This window comes from Coenobita brevimanus, chromosome 57 (genome assembly GCF_032717465.1).
Source record: "Coenobita brevimanus isolate Jiangsu-jjx chromosome 57, ASM3271746v2, whole genome shotgun sequence".
NCBI classification, from domain to species: Eukaryota; Metazoa; Arthropoda; class Malacostraca; order Decapoda; family Coenobitidae; genus Coenobita; species Coenobita brevimanus.
This window is the reverse complement of record NC_137010.1, coordinates 30664206-30686026: the sequence shown is the minus strand read 5'-3', so window position 1 is coordinate 30686026 and position 21821 is coordinate 30664206. Positions and strand designations below refer to the sequence as shown.

The 21821-nt window shown below is 42.0% G+C and overlaps 1 protein-coding gene across 1 annotated transcript in view; it reads left to right on the top strand.

Moving 5' to 3' along the window:
• LOC145402326 (sphingomyelin phosphodiesterase 5-like) overlaps positions 1-21821 on the top strand; it is a 104511-nt gene that overhangs the window by 9608 nt on the left and 73082 nt on the right. The window contains exon 4 of the mRNA XM_080274470.1: positions 19375-19487. Within this exon, the coding sequence (XP_080130596.1) occupies positions 19375-19487 (113 nt within the window). The remainder of the gene's footprint in view (positions 1-19374; positions 19488-21821) is intronic.

Here is a 21821-nt window from a genome sequence, read left to right as displayed (position 1 = left end):
GGAGGCGGATATCCGATACATCACTAGGGGACATATCAGGTAGCGTTCTATGAATCTTCGCATTAAAAAAAAAACACATACACTTACTGTACTCTAATATATCCATCCCATTGCTTTTTTGCTAGCCCAGAGCTGGCAGACAACATATTGAGTGAGGTTCTGAAGTGTTTTCTTGGATAAAGAAGTCCACTCCTCCAATATGGCTGCCCGAAGCTTGTCGACGGGGGGGGGGGGTATCCTTGCTTGTATGCCATGTAGTTGACTTTTCATCAGCACCCACATGCTTTCATTTAGATTAAGATCTGGTGAATTTCCTGGCCAGTCCTTGAAGTACTGTACTTCATACAACAGTCATCCAGCCATTCAGGAACATATTTTGCATTGTGGCAAGAGGCCCCATCCTGCATTAGAAGTTTAGTCTTGCAGACATCATAGGACACATATAGCATATCACTTTGTAATTTAAGATAGTTGTAGTGGTTCGTGGTGACATTCTTTGGGAGGATCACTAATTTTCCCACACCCCATACCATCAAAGAATCAGGGAATGATGGTGGGCTGAACATATTTGTTGGCAGAAGTGTGTCTACCCCATGGCTGCCTCAAATTTCCACCCCAATTTCCCATCACCGTAAAGGTCACTTTGTTTATCCACAAAACTTGCTTTCAGTGTGCGAGGTCCCAGTGGAGATACTGCGAGGCAAAAGTGACCCTATGCTTAGCCAGCTTAAGGGTTCCCCGAGGTGTTCTGTGGGATCAGAGCAGATGGTAGCCAAGGCATCTCATCCTGCTAAATTGTGCAGTACAGCCCTTTCACTCACATCTGCCAGCAGACAAGGGTTATTTTCTTTAATCTGCTTTGCTCTAAGCCAAAGGTTACTCTTATTATCTTCAGCTAATATTCACAGTCTCCTAACTAGTTTTCTTGGGCTGGCTACCCTGCTTTATGTGGGACATAGTGGCAGTAGCACTACCATCACCCAGCACTACACAATTTTCAAGTTGATTCCTGTAAGAAGAGTGATCTGTTTGTTGGTACAACCTGTCATAATCAATTTTGTTAGTGTGGCTATCTGTTAATTAGTCAGTTTCTTTGAACCAACCATAATTATAGTAGTGGCAGCCACCAGAAAACCATACCATCACAACCACAAATATGTATCAAAATATGTGAACACGCCATCAAATCACCCTTTATGACCCCCCACCCCAGAGTTCTGAGTAGCCTTGTTTGGTCTTGATCTGCTGCCAGACATATAGTATGTTTGCATTTGAGTCATCAGCTCCAAGCAAATAAGAATTGGCCAGTGTAAGTAATGCCTATATATATATATATATATATATATATATATATATATATATATATATATATATATCCAATCCTATATTGCCCCATGAGGAGTGTAAGAGCCCGGGGCTAGGCAGTTGGTCCCGACATTTAAAATGAGAGTGACCAGCTGCACTCATCCCTGAGTGGTATTACACAAGCAGTCAACCCCAACCACCCCTTGGATAGAAACCTCCACCGGCTCAATGCGATTGGAGCGCAATGATTACCCACTAAACCACCAGGCGCCAAAATTTGGTTATATGGTTACCACCCAGTGTGGTAAATGGTTTCCTGGTCAGGAAACCATTTGGCTTGTCACTCAGTGTAGAGTCAACCACAGGCAGAAGGAAGAGAAAAGAATGAAGGAAAGAAAGACAGAAGAGGGAGTGTAAAGTTACTCGTAGGCAGAAGGACTAGGAAAGAATGAAGGAAAGGAAGACAGAAGAGGATGGAAGGAAAGAAAGATGGAGGAGAGGAAAGGGCAGACACCCAACAGCAGCACTACATCGAGTTAGTGGATGGTGAGCGTCCCCACCTACCTATACATATATATATATATATATATATATATATATATATATATATATATACACACACATATAGGAGGCCACGCATGGGAGTTTGTACCAAACGACATTTTTTTAAAACGCCAGAAATCGTGTTTAAAGTTTGCGAATATTGAAACGATCATAACTCCGTTGTTTTTAAAGCTAGAGACTTCTTTCAAAGACCAAAATGAAGGGTAAAGTATGCCAAATATGCCCATTTTGTTATTCATTGAAAATAATATACACAAATATACGAAATTGTAGTTTTTTTTGAAATGCCGAAAATCGGCGATTTTTAGTATACAACTTAAATGAAGTACAACTCCATTATTAATAATGCTAGAGACTCCATTAAAAAAAACATAGTAAAGTGGAAAGGATGCAGATTATGAATATATAAACAGATTTCAGGTAAACCAATTAGTGCAAGAGAAAACACCTGTTTTCCAAGTGTGACAGAATTTTCACTCAGAGTTCATGATCAAAAAACCATTCAGTACATAGTTGTTAATGGACATAAAGACGTCAAATATGCACTAGGGGGTGGTGATAATGCACTAGGCTACCACGTTCAGTATCACCACCCCCAGTGCCCTCAGGTAGTGCCACACATCCACCATTATCACCAGCATCATCACTACTATCCCCACCATCACCACCAACCCCATCACTTTCACCACCACGAACTATGGCACCAGGAGCCGTATCACCATCGCCAGCGCCCTCACATAATGCCACACTAGCTGCACCATTATCACCATCATCACTATGACTATCACCACTCTCCAAAGCAGCCACACTGACACCACGTGCTCTATCCCTAAGACCAGGGCGACTTTAAAAGACTTGGAGCATTCAGTAGAGCTGCTCTCTTGCACCCCTGAAGGACCAGTGGTAGGGTCATCAACATACTCATTATCAGAAGACATTAAGGGCACAATGAGCACATAAAAAAAAAAACAGGGAAAAGTGTAGCTTTTGTATGCGGAAAATGACATGCGAGGCAAAACTCGGTCTTCGCAGTACCACCAACAGCATGCGCCGGAAATGTTGAAAATAGTACATAGCCATATCATTAGCATAAGAGTTTCTGGGTTATTGAGAAACAATATTGACCATATTTAACATGTCAGAGCATTGGCAAAATTTCCTTAATAATCTGGTACATAAATTAAAATTATATTCATAACAATTGTTAGATGCTAACAATAGCTGACAATGTATAGCAAGTGGATTGGCAGTGACTCACCATGTCGGTGTCGCCTGGGACAAACTCGCCCGTGCTGGCGGTCTGTCACCCACCCTCACCTCACAAATCGATTTCAGTGTTGTATTTTGGAGGACTTTCAACCTTATGTCTATTTCGAAATTGTACCGACATGCCTGGGATATAAAAGAAGGGTCAAAATAGTGATACAACATGAAAACGCATGATCAGCTTAGGTGGCGCTTGGTACAAACTCGCATGAACGGCCTCATATATATTTATATAAATGCTATTGAAGCATCCTCTCTGATGTTGGTAGGAAGAATGAAAAATGTTCAGTAGTACTGCTGGCGCCTGCCATGGGATAGGTGACTAACTTTTGCTCATGACAGTACTGTACAGTACAGTATGTAGTTTGCAGAGATTTAAATAAGTGTTGAGAGAAGCTTAATTTATCACAAACCCAAATAGTATCCTTAATTGATCAGCCCATAGAGAGCAAAATGCTTGGATGTGTTATCGATATGAAAGTTGGGAGTTAATATTGCTGAAAAGCGTCTGATTACATGATTGTCATATACTAGGTGAAATTGAGAAGATCACTGAAGAAAAGTGAGAAGGGTACTCAGAGAGAAAGAATAAAAGTGGATAAACTGAAAGACAAAGCAGTGATAGATGTATATGAGCTAGAGGTAGAGGAGATATCTGGCTTAGTGGGTCCTGGATACTTGAATTTAGAAGAACTGTAAGCCCATGAAAATGGTATTCATTTAGGAATGCTAAAAATATGTGATTTTTAATGAGGGTGTTGGGTAATAAAGGAGATTAATATGAAGGGATGTGGAGGCGGAAAGAAGAGATGAATAAAAAAGGAAATGCTAAGGATACAAAGTTCAAGTAGTAGAAAGGGAATATGTTGTTACAGTAATAAGGATGTAATGAGGTTAATCAAATGATAAAATGTTTGATGTTTTATGAATGAGTGTACAGTTGATTTTTGTTGGTAGTTCTCACCCTTTTTTACTTTCTGTCTGTGTATCTTTTATCCAGATACCTTAATCCTGGAAGAGGTGGCCACAAGCAAATCAACCCCATGTCACCTTCTTCCTTCTCATCAGGTGGTTCTCCCTTCACCTCGCTGACTCATATACCTCTCCTCCACACCCCTCCATCTCATCCTAAGTCTGCACCTTTTGACTATGAGAGGTACTTCTTGAACTTACAAAATCATTAGGTTACAGCAAGAATGTCTGTCTATCTATATACTAGGCTGCTTCCCCCAAAGAAAGGGAGGTAGCCGAGAGAGGACGACACACTCCCAATTTACTCATCCAAACACACACATTTATTCATATCTTAGCCCCAAGGGGAGAAGGGACAGATCCTCACTGCGCCACACCGCACGAAGGTCAACTGCACAGTGCAATCAGTGCCATCCACACCAGGACCCGACAGCAGAGCTGGTTTATCCCTGCCACATCATAACAGACCCATCCCCTTACCCGCATCTGACCTGATTAGCTGATCAGACCAAATGTGGGAGAATATCCCCTCAGGGCCGTGTCATCATTTATGTATTCACAATTTCTCTCCAGTCATTCCTATCATGCACAGCCACTCTTCCTAGCTCAACAGACATCTCTTTCGCATCCAACGCTCTCTTCACACTGTCCATTCATCCTGTTCGTGGTCTTCCTCTCAGCCTTACACCTCTCATTGCTCATCATCCATTCTCTTCATATTCCCAAACCATCGCAACACTCTGTGCTCAACTCGATCAGCCATCTCCCACATAACTCCAGTTCTCCTTCGCACTTCATCATTTCTCACTCTGTCCATATGTGTCACTCCACACATACTCCTCAGACACCTTATCTCCATTATATTCAAACTTTTCCTCTCTGCTACACCCGTATTCCATGTTTCAGCCTCATATAATGCAGTTGGTACCACTACACCCTCATACAGCCTTCTCTTTACATCCATTCTGAGCGAACAACATCTAAAAACTTTTCATTCCTTCCAGCACCTTTCCTACTTCATTCATTCTAAACTTCACTTCTATATCTATCCTTCCATCCAGAGCAACATGTGACCCTAAATACTTAAAACACTCTACCTCCTCAAGCAGTTCACCATTCAAAATTATATTCATCCTTCTACCATCTGCCAAATTCATACACTTCATCACTTTTCTCTTATTCTCATTTACTCTCATTTTCCTCCTTTCACACACCCTTCCAAACTCCTCTACCAACTGTCTCAATCTCTCCTCTGAATCAGCCACCAGTGCAGTATCATCCACAAACAGCAGCTGCTTCAGATTCCACTCTCTACCATCAGCATTCATCAGACTCAAACCTTCACCTAACACTCTTGCATTCACCTCCCTTACAACACCATCCATATAAATATTAAACAACCAAGGCGACATCACACATCCCTGCTGCAGCCCCACTTTCACGGGAAACCAGTCAGTCTCAGTGTTTCCCACTCTTACACATGTTTTACTATTTACATAAAAACTTTTCATTCCTTTTAGCAGCTTACCATCAAGTCCATACAATCTCAGAACAGTCCACAAAGCCGCCCTATCAATTCTATCATACTCTTTCTCTAAATCCATGAATGACCAAAACAGATCCTTACCTTTTGCCAAATACTTTTCACACATCTGTCTCACAGCAGACACCTGATCCATGCATCCCCTCCCTCTCCTAAAGCCACACTGCTCATCACCAATCACTCCCTCTGTACCGTCTCTAACTCTCTTCATTAACACTCTACAATGCTCTACCTACACACCTACAACACTCAGCAGACTTATACCCCAAAAGATAGTACACTTATACTGTACTTATCACCCTTACCCTTATACAGTGGAACTGCACAAGCACTTACCTAGTCAATTGGCACCATACCTCTTAGAAAACACACATTCAACAGTCTAACTAACCACTCAACAATAATCGCTTCACCACTTTTCAGGGACACCCATTCATACTTGCAGCTTTCCCTGCTTTCATCTTCTTTACTGCCTCTGCATTTCCTCCATCATGATCAAAGAATCATTCAGCTCTTCCAACACATTTATTCCTTGCATCCTGCCAGCAGCCACAATCTCAGCATCCCTTTCCTCCTCTACATTTAACACCCTTTCCTCCTCTACATTTAACAGTCTTTCAAAATACTCCACCCATCTCTTCCTTATTGCACCCATCTCATTTAACATCCTTCCATCCTCTGCTTTTACTCATTCTTCCTTCTCAGACTCTCCCTTTCACACCCTTTTCACCTCCTTCCAAAACATTTGCTTATTCTGTTGAAAATTCTCAATCGCCTACTCCACCTCTCATCTGCTGCCACTTTAACATCATGCACAGTCCTTCATGCCTTGTTCTTTTTTTCCTTATACCTCTCATATGACACCTCATCCTTCCTCAGCCACACTTCATATGCATGTCTCCTCTCAGCCATAGCCATGCTTACTTCCTGGCACCACCATTCACTTCCCTTTCATACACCACCACCCACTCATCTCACACCAAACACCTCTTCTGCGTGCCCCCACCACGGCACTCAAACAATTGTCATTCCTCCTCTACACTGCCATTTTCATGATCTTTCACTGCATTCTACTCATCTTTCAACCTCTTCTGATACTCTATCATTTTCTCTCTTTTATCCAACTCACTCACTTTCAAAACCTCCCTGCCACACCTAACTCTCCTAGCTCTCACCCATCTCTTACCCACTCTTTACTTTCCCTCCACCAGATAGTCGTCAGACATACCTCCACCCTCCCCTCTGAAAACTCTCACATCCAACAGTCTTCCTATTACTTTCCTGGACTCAACCACATAATCCATCAATGCTCTGTCAACAACGCTTCCACCTTCCTGTGTCACCCATGTATACTTATAAATATCTTTCTTCTCAATCAAGGTATTTCCAATCACCATCTCTTGCACAATAGACATCCTTATCATTCGTTCCCCATTTTCATTTCTTCCAGGCACACCATGCATACCAACTACACCTTCAACTGCTACATTTCCCACTCTAGCATTCAGATCTCCCATCATTACCACAATCACATTTGCATCAAAACTCTGCAGACACTCATCAACATCATTCTGGAAAGACTTCACTTCTTTTGCATACTTTTCGCTACCAGGCCCATATGCACTCACAAATACCCACAACTCACGTCCAAATTTTGCTTTCAGCCACATCACCAAGAATGTACAGTATTATAAATATCATTATAACAAAGAGATTAACTGAGGTTGTTTTTAGTCCCTTCAACACCAGCCAGAGAGGTCTTTCTTGATCTGAATGCAGTCTTGCACAGTTAATCAGAATAAAAGCAAATAATTGTCATCATATCAGTGAGGTTAAGAAATATTTACTGTATAGTCACTCTTGTTATTGGTGGTGGTCACATTCCTAAGTTGTCGTTGATATGCAAGTCCCGTTGATGCTGATTTTCCCACGGATGCCAGTATATAATCTTTTAGTAATTCTTATGCAGGCACCTGTGCTATGTTAACATGATTTTTAATTATTAAATATGCATTTTCTATATATAGCCTGATCTTCTAATACAACTGTTATGTGATAAATCGGTGGAACAGTGAACTAAAAGTTATACCCAATTTCCCGATAATGATATAGAAATTAGCTTATGTAATATAATAATTGTGGTGGCCATGTACGACAATCCCATGCATACGCAGTGCATCCCACACAAGGCGATAGTCAGATATTTAAGCCAAGATGGCTGCCCAGTGTTTACATTAGCTGTGATTGTCTCCCTTTTGTTTCATTTTGACCATTCAAGACCATTGAAAAACCATTGCTATTACCATATAACAGTGCAAGTGTTAACAAATAGTGCAGTACAGGTATGTGATAGTAAGTGGAGAGACTGACAAGGAGACTGTATGTGAGGGAGGCTGAGGAGGGGAGAGGGAGGGGGAGGCCAAGGATGAGATGGAGGGATGAAGTGGAGAGGTATATGAGAGAGGGGGGTGTGAGCTGGGGAAAGGGCAATGAAATGGTTGGGAACGGAGCGACATGGAGGCGATCTGTTTGTGGCCACCCCTTACGTGATTGAGGCGTCTGACAATAGGTAGATAGATAGATAGGTAACTTTTTTGTGTGAAATACTGAAACTTGTCACTTGGAAATCATGTCTGGCAAAGATATTGTCCTTAGTGGAGAGCACCGTGCTATTGATGATGCCAAAGACAAGCCTAAAAGTTAAGTGGCCCTTCACCCCCTCCGTCCCCATTGAACCTATGTTATATTGACTGTGGTATATGATAAATCATTACATTATGAGTTTTCACTTGACATAACCCATCACCTACCATGCCACCATAGGCCACTCTCATCTGCATTAAATTCATGGTCAGCTGCAGGCACTAAAAATATCGTTATTTATTAAAGGTGAGAGTGAGATGTGTAGATAGAAATGAGTGGAGACGAAAGCAGGCAGCTAGCTATGTATAACAAAGGAGAGAGGCTAGCACCGTCCAGCATGGATTATTTATACAAACTGTGTACTGTTTTGCACAATAGAAGCTAAGCACGAAGAATGTTTTGTCGTCATCATCATCATCATCATCCGGACCTCCATTCCCACCCTAGGGCAGGGTGAGAGTAGCAGTGTCCAGACAGCCAAAATTTGCCCAGTCAAATGGGCCATGCTTCCATTCATTCATCATTCAAGCCCCAGAAATCCTGGCTCTATCGGATACGCCAAAAACCTTCACCACGTTCTGTAGCTAATAGCTTCACATAAACGTATCCGGTAGAGTCAGTCCGGACGCTGCTACGTTAAAAAGGGGTGCCAAATCCCTGATCATGCACTTCTCCTCGCAACATTCATCCAGCCAGCTCGATCTCTTGTCAATTCCCTAGCCTCACCGACTTTCAAACATCTCTTCCTCACACACTCATCCACCATATTTCTCCACCTTCTCCTTGGCCTACCTCGCCTCCTCCCTCCTTCAGATTTACTCAGATATACCTTTTTCACCACTCTATTGTTATCCATTCTTTCCACATGACCCTACCATCTCAGTACACTCTGTACGATTCTGGTGTCCACTGACTTCCTCACTACACATCTTTCATGAATCACATTATTTCGCATCCTATCCACCCTCTGTACTCCACATACATTTCTCAGCAATCCCATCTCCACTGCTCTTACTCTTGACTTTTCATTTTCATGCCACACCATAGTCTCACATCCATTTGTTAAAGTTGGCACTACCACTCCTTCATGTAAGCCTCATGCAGCTGCAACATTCAAGCCTCTGTTTCTTATCAGAGCCTTCATTGCACCAACTACTTTTCTTCCTTGTGTCACTCTACTTTCCACTTCTTTTTTGGAGGGTGAAAGACTGACGAAGAGAGTGTATGTGAGTGAGGTGGAGGGGGGAAGAGGGAGGGGGAGGCCGAAGATGAGATGGAGGGATGGGGTGGAGAGGTATATGAGAAAGGGGGGTGTGAGTTGGGAGCAGGGCAGTGAAATGGCGGAGGACAGGGCGACTTGGAGGCGATTTGTTTGTTGCCACCCCAAACGGGATTAAGGCGTCTGGCAGTAGATAGAGATAGACATTTAAGATTAATTGCCTGTGGAGTTTACATGAAAATTTTTGCCACTTGAATGATTAATTAATGGGTAAATGGTCACGTTGTCAATAGAATAATAACTTGAAATACTGGTAGGGTTACCATCCCTCCATCCATCATCCAGTCCTACATTGCCCCAGGAGGAGCGCAGGAGCCTGGGGTAGGCAAGTTGGTCCTGACATTTAAGATGAGAGTGACCAGCCTCATTCATCCCTGAGTGGCATAATGTGAGCAATAAACCTCAACCACCCCTTGGATATAGAACTTCACCAGCTCAATCTGACTGGAGGGCCGTAATTACCCACTAAACCACCAGGCGCCATAATTTGGTAATATGGTTACCACCCAGCATAGTACTGTAAATGGTTTCCTGGTGTACAGGAAACCATTTGGCTTGTCACCCTGTGTAGAATCACCCACAGGCAGAAGGAAGAGGAAAGAATGAAGGAAAGAAAGGCAGAAGAGGGAGTGTAAAGTCACCCATTGGCAAAAGGATAACGAAAGAATGAAATAAAGAAAGAAGAGGAAGGAAGTAAATAAGGAAGGAGAAGAGGAAAGGACAGACACCTGAGAGCAACACTACATCGAGTGAGTGGATGGTGAGCGTCCCCACCTACCACTGGTAGGGTTACAATGTTAGTAAATATTTTTAAAATTACTTAATTAATTTTTTTGGTCCGGTAGTTAGAATGCCTCATGCTGAGTGATTTCCATCCATACGTTTATCCCCAATAGGTAACTGGAGGCTTTTGAACCATATAATGCCCTCAAGGGAAATAGGTGGTTCACCTACCCTTTAACCTATTAAATACAGAAGATTGGAAATTCAGAGTGCATCCCATGCACAGACCCCCACACACACACACACACACACACACACACACACACACACACACACACACACACACACACACAAATCCATCCATCCATCATCCAATCCTACGTTGCCCCATGAGGGGCGTGGGAGGCCGGGGCTAGACAAGTTGGTCCTGACATTAAGATGAGAGCGACCAGCCTCACTCATCCCTGAGTGTTATTACGTGAGCAATAAACCCCAACCATCCCTCAGATATACACCTACACAAGCTCATTCCGATTGGAGCGTCTTAATTACCCACTAAACTACCAGGCACCATAATTCGGTTATATGGTTACCACCCAATGCAGTAAATGGTTTCCTGGTGTACAGTTGGCTTGTCACTCAGTGTAGAGTCACCCATAGGCAGAAGGAAGAGGAAAGAATGAAGGAAAGAAAGACAGAAAAAGGAGTGTAAAGTCACTCGTAGGCAGAAGGAAGAGGAAAGAATGAAGGAAAGAAAGGCAGATGAGGAAGGAAGGAAGAGAGGAAAAGGCAGGCATCTGCGAGCAGCACTACACTGAGTGTGTGGATGGTGAGTGCCCCCACCAACCACAAGAAAAAAAAAGTTTCATATTTGTTTTCTTGTCTTTCTAATACTTTAGGATGTGATAAAGTATTTGTTATCAGTTTTCAGATAGATGTGGCATAGTTTACTTGCTACAGTGTTTTCAGGTGTGGTAATTTTTTATTGCTGGGGAAAAAAAGGACACACAGATGACCCTTCATAAGTCGAACTACCTGTACGTGGGGCTCCAGGGTAGTTCGACTTACTGAATTTTCCGAATAACCGGAAATACAGTAATTGCAAAAGAAACTGTATTACTCCCCCTCCCTAGTAATTGCAAATTATATGTGATTAGTTCTTTGTTAACACTACACTAAAGAAGCATTTATAAAGCAATAAAAACAAACAATAAAAACAATTTGGTGCATGTCATAGGCCAGGCTAGGATAGGAGTTTGCATAGGTGGAGGGTGCAACAGTCATTTATTTACACAAAGTTCTGCACTTATTGACTTCACTTTACAATTAAATTAAAATGCAACACTTGGAATGTAATAAACTAAAATGTAGCACTTGGAATATGAGAAACTAAAATGTAACCCTTTGAATAAACACTTAAGTCACACCTCTGTCAGAGTTCAACTTACCAAGGTTTTACTGTATATTAAACTCAGTTATCCACTGTAATTTAGCCAAGCCTTATGCCGGTTAAAATAAAATGCAGAATATTGCATAGTACCCCCCATCGGCTCAGTATTCGACATCAGGCCAAATACAGTACTGTATTGTGTTACTGTCTGTCTTGAACCTCTGTCCTAAAAACTTTCCCATGAGTGAAACATGAAAATTAAGCATAAAATAAAATAAACTAATTATTCAGTACAGTAATACAGTACTGGTTGGCAACAGTCTTTGAGCCAATTGATACACCTCAACACCTGATATTGCATAGTACCACCGGTTACACTCCATTTCGGTTCCGGATATTGTTTCAGTAGAGCCGAGCTGGCAGAGCTGGATATTGCGTTGGGCTAGATATTGTGACGACAGATAATTGAGAGTTTTCTCTATATATATGTTACAGGGAATTTGTGTAACCAGTGATTGCATGAAATCCGTAGCAAGGTTGTTATAATTTAAATCAAATGATTTAAATCATGTGATTTAAACTAAATGATTTAAATCATGTGATTTAAACTGATTTAAATCAGAGTGAAAAAATCATGATTTAAATCAAAATTGATTTCTTTAATATAAACACAGTAAAAATGAAGAAGACAGAGAATGTGGTGGATGTGTATTGTACAGATGTATCAAGTCTGCTTGGCCTGTACTCATCCTGTACTGATCTTGATCAAGTCAGGCACAAGTGATTGCCTTTTGTTACAAGGCAAATATTAAAAAATCAGAGGAAAGAAGGCTCTTTGATAACAATAAGTGCTCCGGTTAGGAAAGCCTTTAATGCATCATGTCTTTTCAATTTGCATAGCAATTTTGGGGTAATAAATGTATGATATCAAAATATGATTTCATTTAACATTGGTAAAGGCTTAGTACAAAAAACAAGTCTTCATAAAAGTGAGGGAAAAAAATCCAATTAAGTAAAACAATCAATTTAAATTTAAAAATCTGATTTAAATCAAATATTAAAGATTGATATATCATCATCATCATCATCATCATCATCATCATCATCCGGACCTCCTTTCCCACCCAAGGCATTGATATATATATATATATATATATATATATATATATATATATATATATATATATACAGTAATCACTCTAATATCCGGACGCCCAATAACCGAACATCCCCACTACCCGGACCTAATCGTCCTGGGATGCAACATTCAAAAAAAAAAAAAACGATTTTTTTTCCCGTCCGTAATTTGAACTTGCAGTGCGCGCTGCGGGAGAGCATTGTTTTGGTACGTCATTCCTCCGATGTCCGATAGAGCGCCGCTGCATCCTCCCCACTTCCCGCCTGTCTCTCACCGCGAGTGAACGTACGCTCTTCGCAATGGCCGCCCACGTGTTCGCTTTTGTGGTGGTGCCCTACCTGCTGCAGGGCCTCCTGCTGCTCTCGGGCAGATGGCCCCGCCACCTGAGAAAAGGAAGAGAGTGGTGTTGACTCTGGAAACGAAGAGGGAGATATTGGAGAAAGTTGATGCGGGTTGGTCTTCTTCCCGCATTCTCCGCGAGTACAACCTGGCCCGGTCGACTTTGTTCGATATCAAACGTTCCCGAGACAAACTCATGCAGTACACGGGTGACTTCTCGTCAAGAAGCAAACGCAACGTGGAAAGGAAGGTTATGTTTACCCCCAAGTTTGCAGAAATCGACCGATCCACGTTGATTTGGTATCGACAGCAATGTGCAGCTGGTGTGATGGTACGTGGAACGGAGCTGAAGGCTGCTGCTGAGAAGTTCGCAAGGCGACGCCCTAGACTTCAAGGCATCCGAGGGTTGGCTCTTCGCGTTCAAGTTGTGACATGGCCTTACTAACCGTAAAGCACATGGCGAAGCATTGGACGCTAACGAGGATGGAGTTGACGAGTTTCGGCACAAGGTGAAAGGCTTGATCGACAGGGAGGGCCTAACTCTCGGTCAAGTCTACAATGCTGACGAAACTGGCCTATTCTGTTGCTCACTGCCAACGAGCACTCTAGCCGAGGAGACGGAGAAGCACTGGCCGCAAGCTTTCCAAGGAACGGATATCTGCTTTGTGTTGTGCCAGCGCTAACGGCATGCACCGGCTTAAGCCCGTTGTTGTTGGCTGTGCAAAGCAGCCTCGGTGCCTTCGTGGGGTGATGGATGTCCTTCCTGTCATATGGTACCATTCTTTGAAAGCATGGTTCACAGCTGTGATTTTCAAAGACTGGTTTCACCATCACTTCGTCAAGGAGGTCATCCATTACCAGACGAAGACACTGGGAATCCCTCGCGACCAGGTAAAGGCTCTCCTTCTGCTCGACAATGCACCTGCCCACCCGTGCGACAAGGACTTGGTTGCTGAGAATGGCCGTATTAGGTGCATGTTTCTGCCACCTAATACGACTGCTCTCATTCAACCCATGGACCGAGGAGTGATCGTGGCAACAAAGCGCCTATACCGTCGGAAGTTCCTGGACGAGGTGATGGTTGTTCTTGAGGACGAGGACGAGCGCAGGGAAGGACGGGACACACGAGGCAAGCGGACTTTGGAAAACCTTCGCTGCTACAACATCAAGTCTGCGCTGTACAACTGGGCTAGTGCATGGAAGGAAGTCCCTGTGAAAACTCTTGAAAATGGTTGGTCTCGTCTGCTTCTCGGAACGGATGTGCAGTACGATTTTCTGGGGTTTTACGTGGATGACTTCCATGCACGGCTATGTACGCACTGCAACGATGTTGATGTGGACGATGTTCGTGAGTGGTTGGACGACGACGAGGGCGATCCTGGGTATCAGACGTTGTCTGATATCGAGATCGCGTCTTCGGTTGCTGATGTCATTACCGAACTTGAAGATTCTGACGACGAAGGCGACGATGATGCGGACTCCTCTCAGCAGGACACTACTCCAGCCATCCCCAAGCTGCGCGCACTCCGGGAACATCTAGAGTTCGTCCTAGACTACATGGAACACCCGGACTGCGACAGGGAGATGGGGCCCTTGGGACTCGTGGAGGAAGTGCGTGCTTTCAGGCAGCGCATCATCAATCGTCAGAATCGTCGTTCCTTGCGTCAGTCAACGATTGACAGTTTTTTCAGGCCCGTGACCCCCGCTGTGCCCAGCCCTGGCTCCACTCTGTTGCCTCCCCAAGACAGGCCCTCATGCTCCGAGCCACAGCCCAGCACATCAGCCACGGTGGAGTCACCGCTCGACGTGAGTTTGCGGCTTTCTTCAGAGTCCTCTGCAGTGGGTACACCATCACCACGACCCAGCGATGCACCCCTAGGTCGCCTGCCAGTGATACTCTCGGACTCTGACAGTGAATAAACAGCAAGAACTTCTCCACTAGACCACACGGGAATTTTGAGTGTTGTGCAATGAAAAAAATGGTGTGTTGTGTTAAGATTTTCAAGTTGAGAGAAAAGACTCAATGGAAAAGAAATTTAACGTAAATAGACTTCTTTGTTTTGGCTTTGGAAAATGGAAAAAAATTGGGAAAAGTTAAAGTGCAACACTAAGTTACAATGGAGCATTATTTGGACAAAAGTGAACACTGTGAAGAGAACGGACTTCTGTGTGTTATTGACTAAGTTCAGTGCAAGACTTCAGGAAGAGCGTACTGCAAGTGCTTCAGGAAATCGTTCTTACTGTCAGAGTCTGAGAGGAGGCGGTTATTCATCGAGGTGGCCAGGGACTTGCTGTAAGTAGCCAGAATGTTTCATACTGTACTTTTTTCCATACTATACTTACCAGAATGTTTCATACTGTACTTTTTTCCATACTATACTTACCTCATTTCACTCTTTAATGTCCTTTATTGGTGTGAATAGGGTGTTAGTAGCTATGCATGTGCAGTAGGAATGTGTTTTTCTGAGTTAGGCTAGGTTAGGGTCCATAAGTACCAGAATGTTTATTAATGTATGAACATACTTCTAAACCCTCATTTTATGTTTCTTTTGCATTTATTTCAGTCATTTATGTGCCTTATTGCTGTGATTTGGGTCTTAAATAGGTGCTATGCATGTCCAGAGGGAGTTGTATAGGTGTTTCTCTGAGTTAGGGTCCATAAGTACAAGTCCATAAGCTGGGGCCCAATATCCGGACAAAACCAATAACCGGACCTACCAATGGCTGTATTATGTCGGTTATTGGAGTAGATTATGTATATATATATATATATATATATATATATATATATACCATTTTTTCCAACCCTGAGTATGAGTAACCTTCCCCATACCAAGAAGTGCTAGCCTATGGTGCACTGCCTTACTCCCACTTCCCATTCATATTTATAATTTTCAATTTTGTAAGTCTCTTTTTTTGAACAGTGATATATAATCATGCCTAATGGATGCATTGCAGCAAGTGGGAGGAAAAAAAGACCCAGTATGGTACTCTTCTGACAGAATTCCCAAAGGCACAAACAGTGTTGGGAAAAGAATCTGATTTAAATTTAAAAAATCAGTTTTAAGTTTTTTTTTTTTTTTTTTTTTTTAATCGGTGATTTTTTCCAGCCCTGATCCCTAGTGAATTTTTGAAATGAGTTTAAACTGGGATGGGTTAATTTAAGTCTGGTTAAATTAGGCTGTGATTAGGTTAGGCTAGGATAATTTAGGTTAAGTTTAGGTATTGTTAGACTAGATAGTTAGGTTAGGTCAGGTTAGATTCGATTGATTTAGATGAATGCTAAGTTATGATAAGCTTATCTAAATTAATTGAATCTAACCTAACCTTACTAACCTAGCTTAACATAACCTAAACATAACCCAGATTACCACAGCCAAACCTAACCACAGCCTAAATAAGCCTAACCTAAATTTACCCATCCCAGTTTAAACTCATTTCACGAATTCACAAGGGATTTCATGAATCACTGCTTACACAGCTTCCCTGTAACATATATATAATTTTTTCCAAGATGATTTATATGGGTATGATATAGAAAAGAGCCTGCTGCAATATGGGCGTGCAGATTTTCAGGTTAGTATCTATTCTAGTTTGACCGTAGAGAGCCTGGAGATTTTCTTTATTTTGAAGGTGGGACTTACGCAGAAATGCAGCTACCAGGAATATTCATCACGAGTAAATTTTATGAGTACCGCATGGAAGTGTTCATGCATAAATACACTAAACTCTCAATTATCCATCGTCACAATATCTGGCTTAGTGCAGTATACGGTGCTGTTGGCTCGGGTTTATTAAAGCAATATCCGGCAAAATTATGCAATATCCTGACCGAAATGGGAAGTAACTGACGGTTCTATGCAATATTGGGATGTGAGGTGTATCAACTTCTTGTATGCGGTAGCCAACCGGCACCCAGGAAAACCCCACAGCGCACCAGCCAGTGAGAACACCCTCAACACGCCAGCCAGTCAGAGTTCATTGCGGAAGTTGCCCCCAGCATGCCGAGCCTGCACTCTTTGTGTCTCATAGATCTCCTTCAGTGAAGACGTATCTGTGCACTCAGCTCGTGACCATGCAGTGGCAAAACCCTGGTGCTAAGACTTACTCTGTGGCCTTTCATGCCTTGCTTGTTGTTGTATGTGACCTTTCAGTGCTTTGTGCGCTAGTGCTCTGTTATGATTCTGAAATTACTGTACACGTAATTCTTTCCAGTAGACCACATGGGATTAAGTGCACTGAACTGTAGCATGGTGTGCAATACTCTTCATTTGTGCCAGCACTAGGTGAGAACATATTATACTATGTATTGTATTACTCTATCAATACTGTATAGTATTATGTTTAATTTCCATTTTTTACACATGGGAACGTTTTTAAGATAGAGTCAAGAAAAGCAAGACGAATAAATCCATTGAAAAAAATAAGACATGCTCTTCATCGGCAAAAAGTGTGTTGTACCTCCATGATTTTCTACATAATGAACCGACTCTAACTGCCAACGAGCTTGCAATATCTTACAGTATCATGGCAAGTCCATAATATTAAACGTTACTTATAAAAACATAGAAAAATAAAGTAAAGAAATAAATCTTGAGGGTTTATTGGTAAACTAATGATTTGGAAGGTAATGTTGTACAGTAAAATTATCACGACTCCCTTGCTCAGAGTTATGCAGATGACCGCAATCCATCAATTTATTCCTTACCACTCAGTTGTTTTGCAGATGATATTGTAAGCACGTACAAATTACATGGAAAAATAAACTAAAAGAAATAATTCTTGAGCATTTACTGGTGAACTGATGATTGGGAAAGTGTTGTATACAGAAGAATTATCATGACTCCCTTGCTTACAGTATAGAGCCACTACCTGCATATTTATACCTTGCCTGACTGCCGTGCTCCACCCGTCACTCGCCACTCAGCTGGTTTGCAGATAATACTGTACAGTAAATATGTACCAGTTGCAAGCACAGTAATTTTGTCCAAAGCAAACTTTCATTTCTATCAGCTGGATTTTATCTCCTTTGCCAGTGCAAGTGCATTCTAAGATTCATCTTAGAACGCATTTGAGGAATACATTGGTGGGCCGCAACCATAAATAGAGCAAGGGAGTCGTGATAATTCGACTGTACAACACTTCTTTCCTAATCATCAGTTCACCAATAAATTAATACAGTACCCAACATTTATTTATTTAGTTTATTTTTTCATGTTTTATGAATAAGATAACGAATAATGTTTAACATAATGAACTTACCATGTGCATTGTTCACTCCTCCAGGACACTGTAATCATTTATGTTATGTCTGTGGGGTGTGTTTAAGAGGAGGTTATGTTTCAAATGGAATTGTTCGTGTAGCTGTGGATATGAGTGGTGTTGTATATACCTCAGTGGTATAGCCTTTTTATAAGAGTACATATCAGATGTCTGGGAAAAATAAGTAACTGGGAACGTAAACTCCCTAAGCTTCCCTGTTAACTGAGATTGTAATGCACAGTATTACTGTATTGTATCAATACTGTATTTTATTTTATGCTTAACTTTCATCTTTTATTCATGGGAAAGTTTTTAAGATGGAGGATTGAGACTGATAGTAACACACCCGCTCGATGCTGGATGTTGAACCAATGGGAGGGGTTACAATCCAGTATCCAGCATTTTACTTTAACTGGCATCGAGGTTGACTGAAATACAATGGATAATTGAGAGTTTACTGTATTATGCAACATAAAATCAGCTGTGTATATTTTGATGTAGCCGTGATGAAGTTGGACCAGACCTTGACCTTCCACCATACCAAACAGTGACTAATGAGGCATGTGTGGGGTAGGCTGTGAGTGGCTGAAAATGCTCCAAATGCCTCCACATGATACTCAAGTCACTCATCAACAGTCCAGTCTAAAACAACATGTGGAAAATAAAATTTTCAACCCAGTGCAGGAGCTGTATGTTGCAGTGCAGCTTGGAACGGCTGTGGCTGCACATCACAGTTAATGGGTTAAAATACTGGGCTGTGATAGCTGGGCTTCAGGCCTCTGCACCTTATTGGAAAAATGGGATTGGCTGTTACTGTTTTACCTCAGCTTTGTGGTGAAGCATGAAATAGAGTTAAAGGCTTTTTTTGCTTCAGCCACCTTGAATTAGCTCTGGGATTAGTTGTCTTGTAATCGTTATAGACAATTTTTTTGTTTTTCTTGTGCCACCAGGTAGTGGACTGTTCCTTGCCTCACGTTACCCAGTACTGGATGCATTCTTCCACCCATACTCCCGAGTCTCACACTATGGCATGCTGGTCTCCCTAGGGGTACTGTCTGTAAAGGTGAGACATACCAAAGTTCATTAAATAATCATTAAGCCTCTTAGACACCTGGACATGTGAAATCTATAATAATCATTAACCCTCTTAGACACGTGGACATGTGAAATCTATCTATCTGTCTATCTATAGCCCAATGCCCTAATCCCACAAAGGGTGGCCACAGACAAAACACCTCCAAGTCACTTTGTCACCCACCATTTGACTGCCCTCCCCCCAACTTACTCCCCTCTCGCTTATGTACCTCTCAACTCCATCCCTCCACCTCATCCTCAGTCTCTCCCTCCCTCCACTTCACCTACATACACCCTCTTAGTCGGTCTTTCATTCTCCATTCTCTCCACATGTCCAAACCACCTCAGTGTTTTTCTCCTAATTTTCTCAATCACATCCACATCCACCCCACAACGTTCTTTCACTTCTTCATTCGTCAACCTGTTCCTCCATGTCACTCCACATGCTCCTCTCAGGTAACTCATTTCCACTGCTCTCACTCTTGACGTGTGTACTTGAATGCAGCCACACTCTCCATATCCTCACCATCCAACCTCACTGTGCATTCTGTGACTTAATTCCACTCAGACACCATAACTTTACTCTTGTTTACATTAACATTCAGATTCCTCTTCTTACACACTGTCCCAAATTCATTCACCAAACCTTGTAACTCCCATTCATCTTCACTCTACTGTATCATCAGCAAACAGCAACACCGGAATCTTCCACACCTCACCCTCATTCGTTAGAGCCACCCCCACATCCACTGCCCTACCGTGCACCTCCTTCACAACCCCATCCATGTATATATTAAACAGCTGTGGAGACATCACACATCCCTGTTTCAGTCCCAAATTTAGATCAAAGAACTCACTCAGCGTACCATCCACTCGCACTGCAACCCTAGCTCCCTCGTACATACTCTTCACAGCATTTAACAATTTCCCATCCACTCCATATATTCTTAATAACTTCCACATACCTTGCCTATCTACTCTGTCATATGCTTTCTCCACATCCATGGAAGCAGCATACACTTGCTTTCCCTTTTCTAGATGCTTCTCCATTAAACATCTTAGAACAAATATCTGATCTACACATCCTTTTCCCCACCTAAATCCCCTTGTTCTTCTCCAGCTACTTCCTCTGTTGTATGCCTAACCCTGTCAATGAGTAATCTACATATATTTTTCCAATCCCACTAAGAAGGCAAATACCCCTGTGATTACTACATACTTCTCTCTCCCCTTTGTGAAATACTTCCAAGAATTTTCTTGTAATAAAGACACCAGACATTACTGCATCATCTGGTAGAAGAAAAATGTTAATAAAGAATATATACTGTACTACCCCCCCCTCCCCTTTTTTTTTCCAGTAAGTCAGACTCTGGTATATGAATGATTGTATGGTCCATTTCTTAGAGCATCCAATTAATTAGGTCTCCCTCTATTACATTCTCTTTTCTTGCTTTCTAGTCCTTACCTCACTCCATCTTTGGGTGGGAAAGTTGCCATCAGATGAATAAGACTGATCCATACAAGTGTGGAGCATTTTCTTTCTGAATGTATGTACAGTATTGTGTTTAGATTGTCCCAAAATTTTATGGAGATGCTGATGGTGGCTGGAGTGCAACAGTATCACAAACTTAGTATTGAAACATACAAATATTGAAGGAACTGCAAATAAGTGCTTCACTTCAAATTTTGGTCAACTAGACAACATGATCTTTATTATAATCAGATAGACACAGATTTCTAAACTGTGTTAGTAACTTGTAGGCTTTGCCTGTCCTTATTTATTATTATTTTTTTTTAACAGTACTTTGATGTTTGTCATGATTATTGTAACCACTGGTGAGGCAGCTACAGTGCAGCCTCATTATGCGATATGGTTGCATCAAGTGAAGGCTTATTTCTTAATGAATTATCACAGAACGAGGTCAAAATAACATGGGTTCAGTGGGGTTAGGGAGAGTGGCCTCGACCATGAAGTCTAAATTGACTTAAAAACCTCTGCCACCCACTTAAAATTTGTCCTATGCTGGTATGAGTCATCACCAAGGCTCCCCCCCTCCCCTCCAGGTTGGAGGACAGTAGAAGGGACTGGACGACCACTTCACATAAAAGATACGGCATCACTTTCCTATCGCACACTGCACTATTTAAGTACTTGCACTGTTATTTGGCGATGGCAGTGGTATTTCAGTTGCCTTTGATGTACGAAATAAAACAAAAGGTGATGAACACAGCCAGTGTAAACACTGGGTGTTCATTTTAGCCTAGTCAGCGTGTAGAGGTCCAGAAAGTGACTGATGTTTATGTAAGGTTGACACAATTTCCA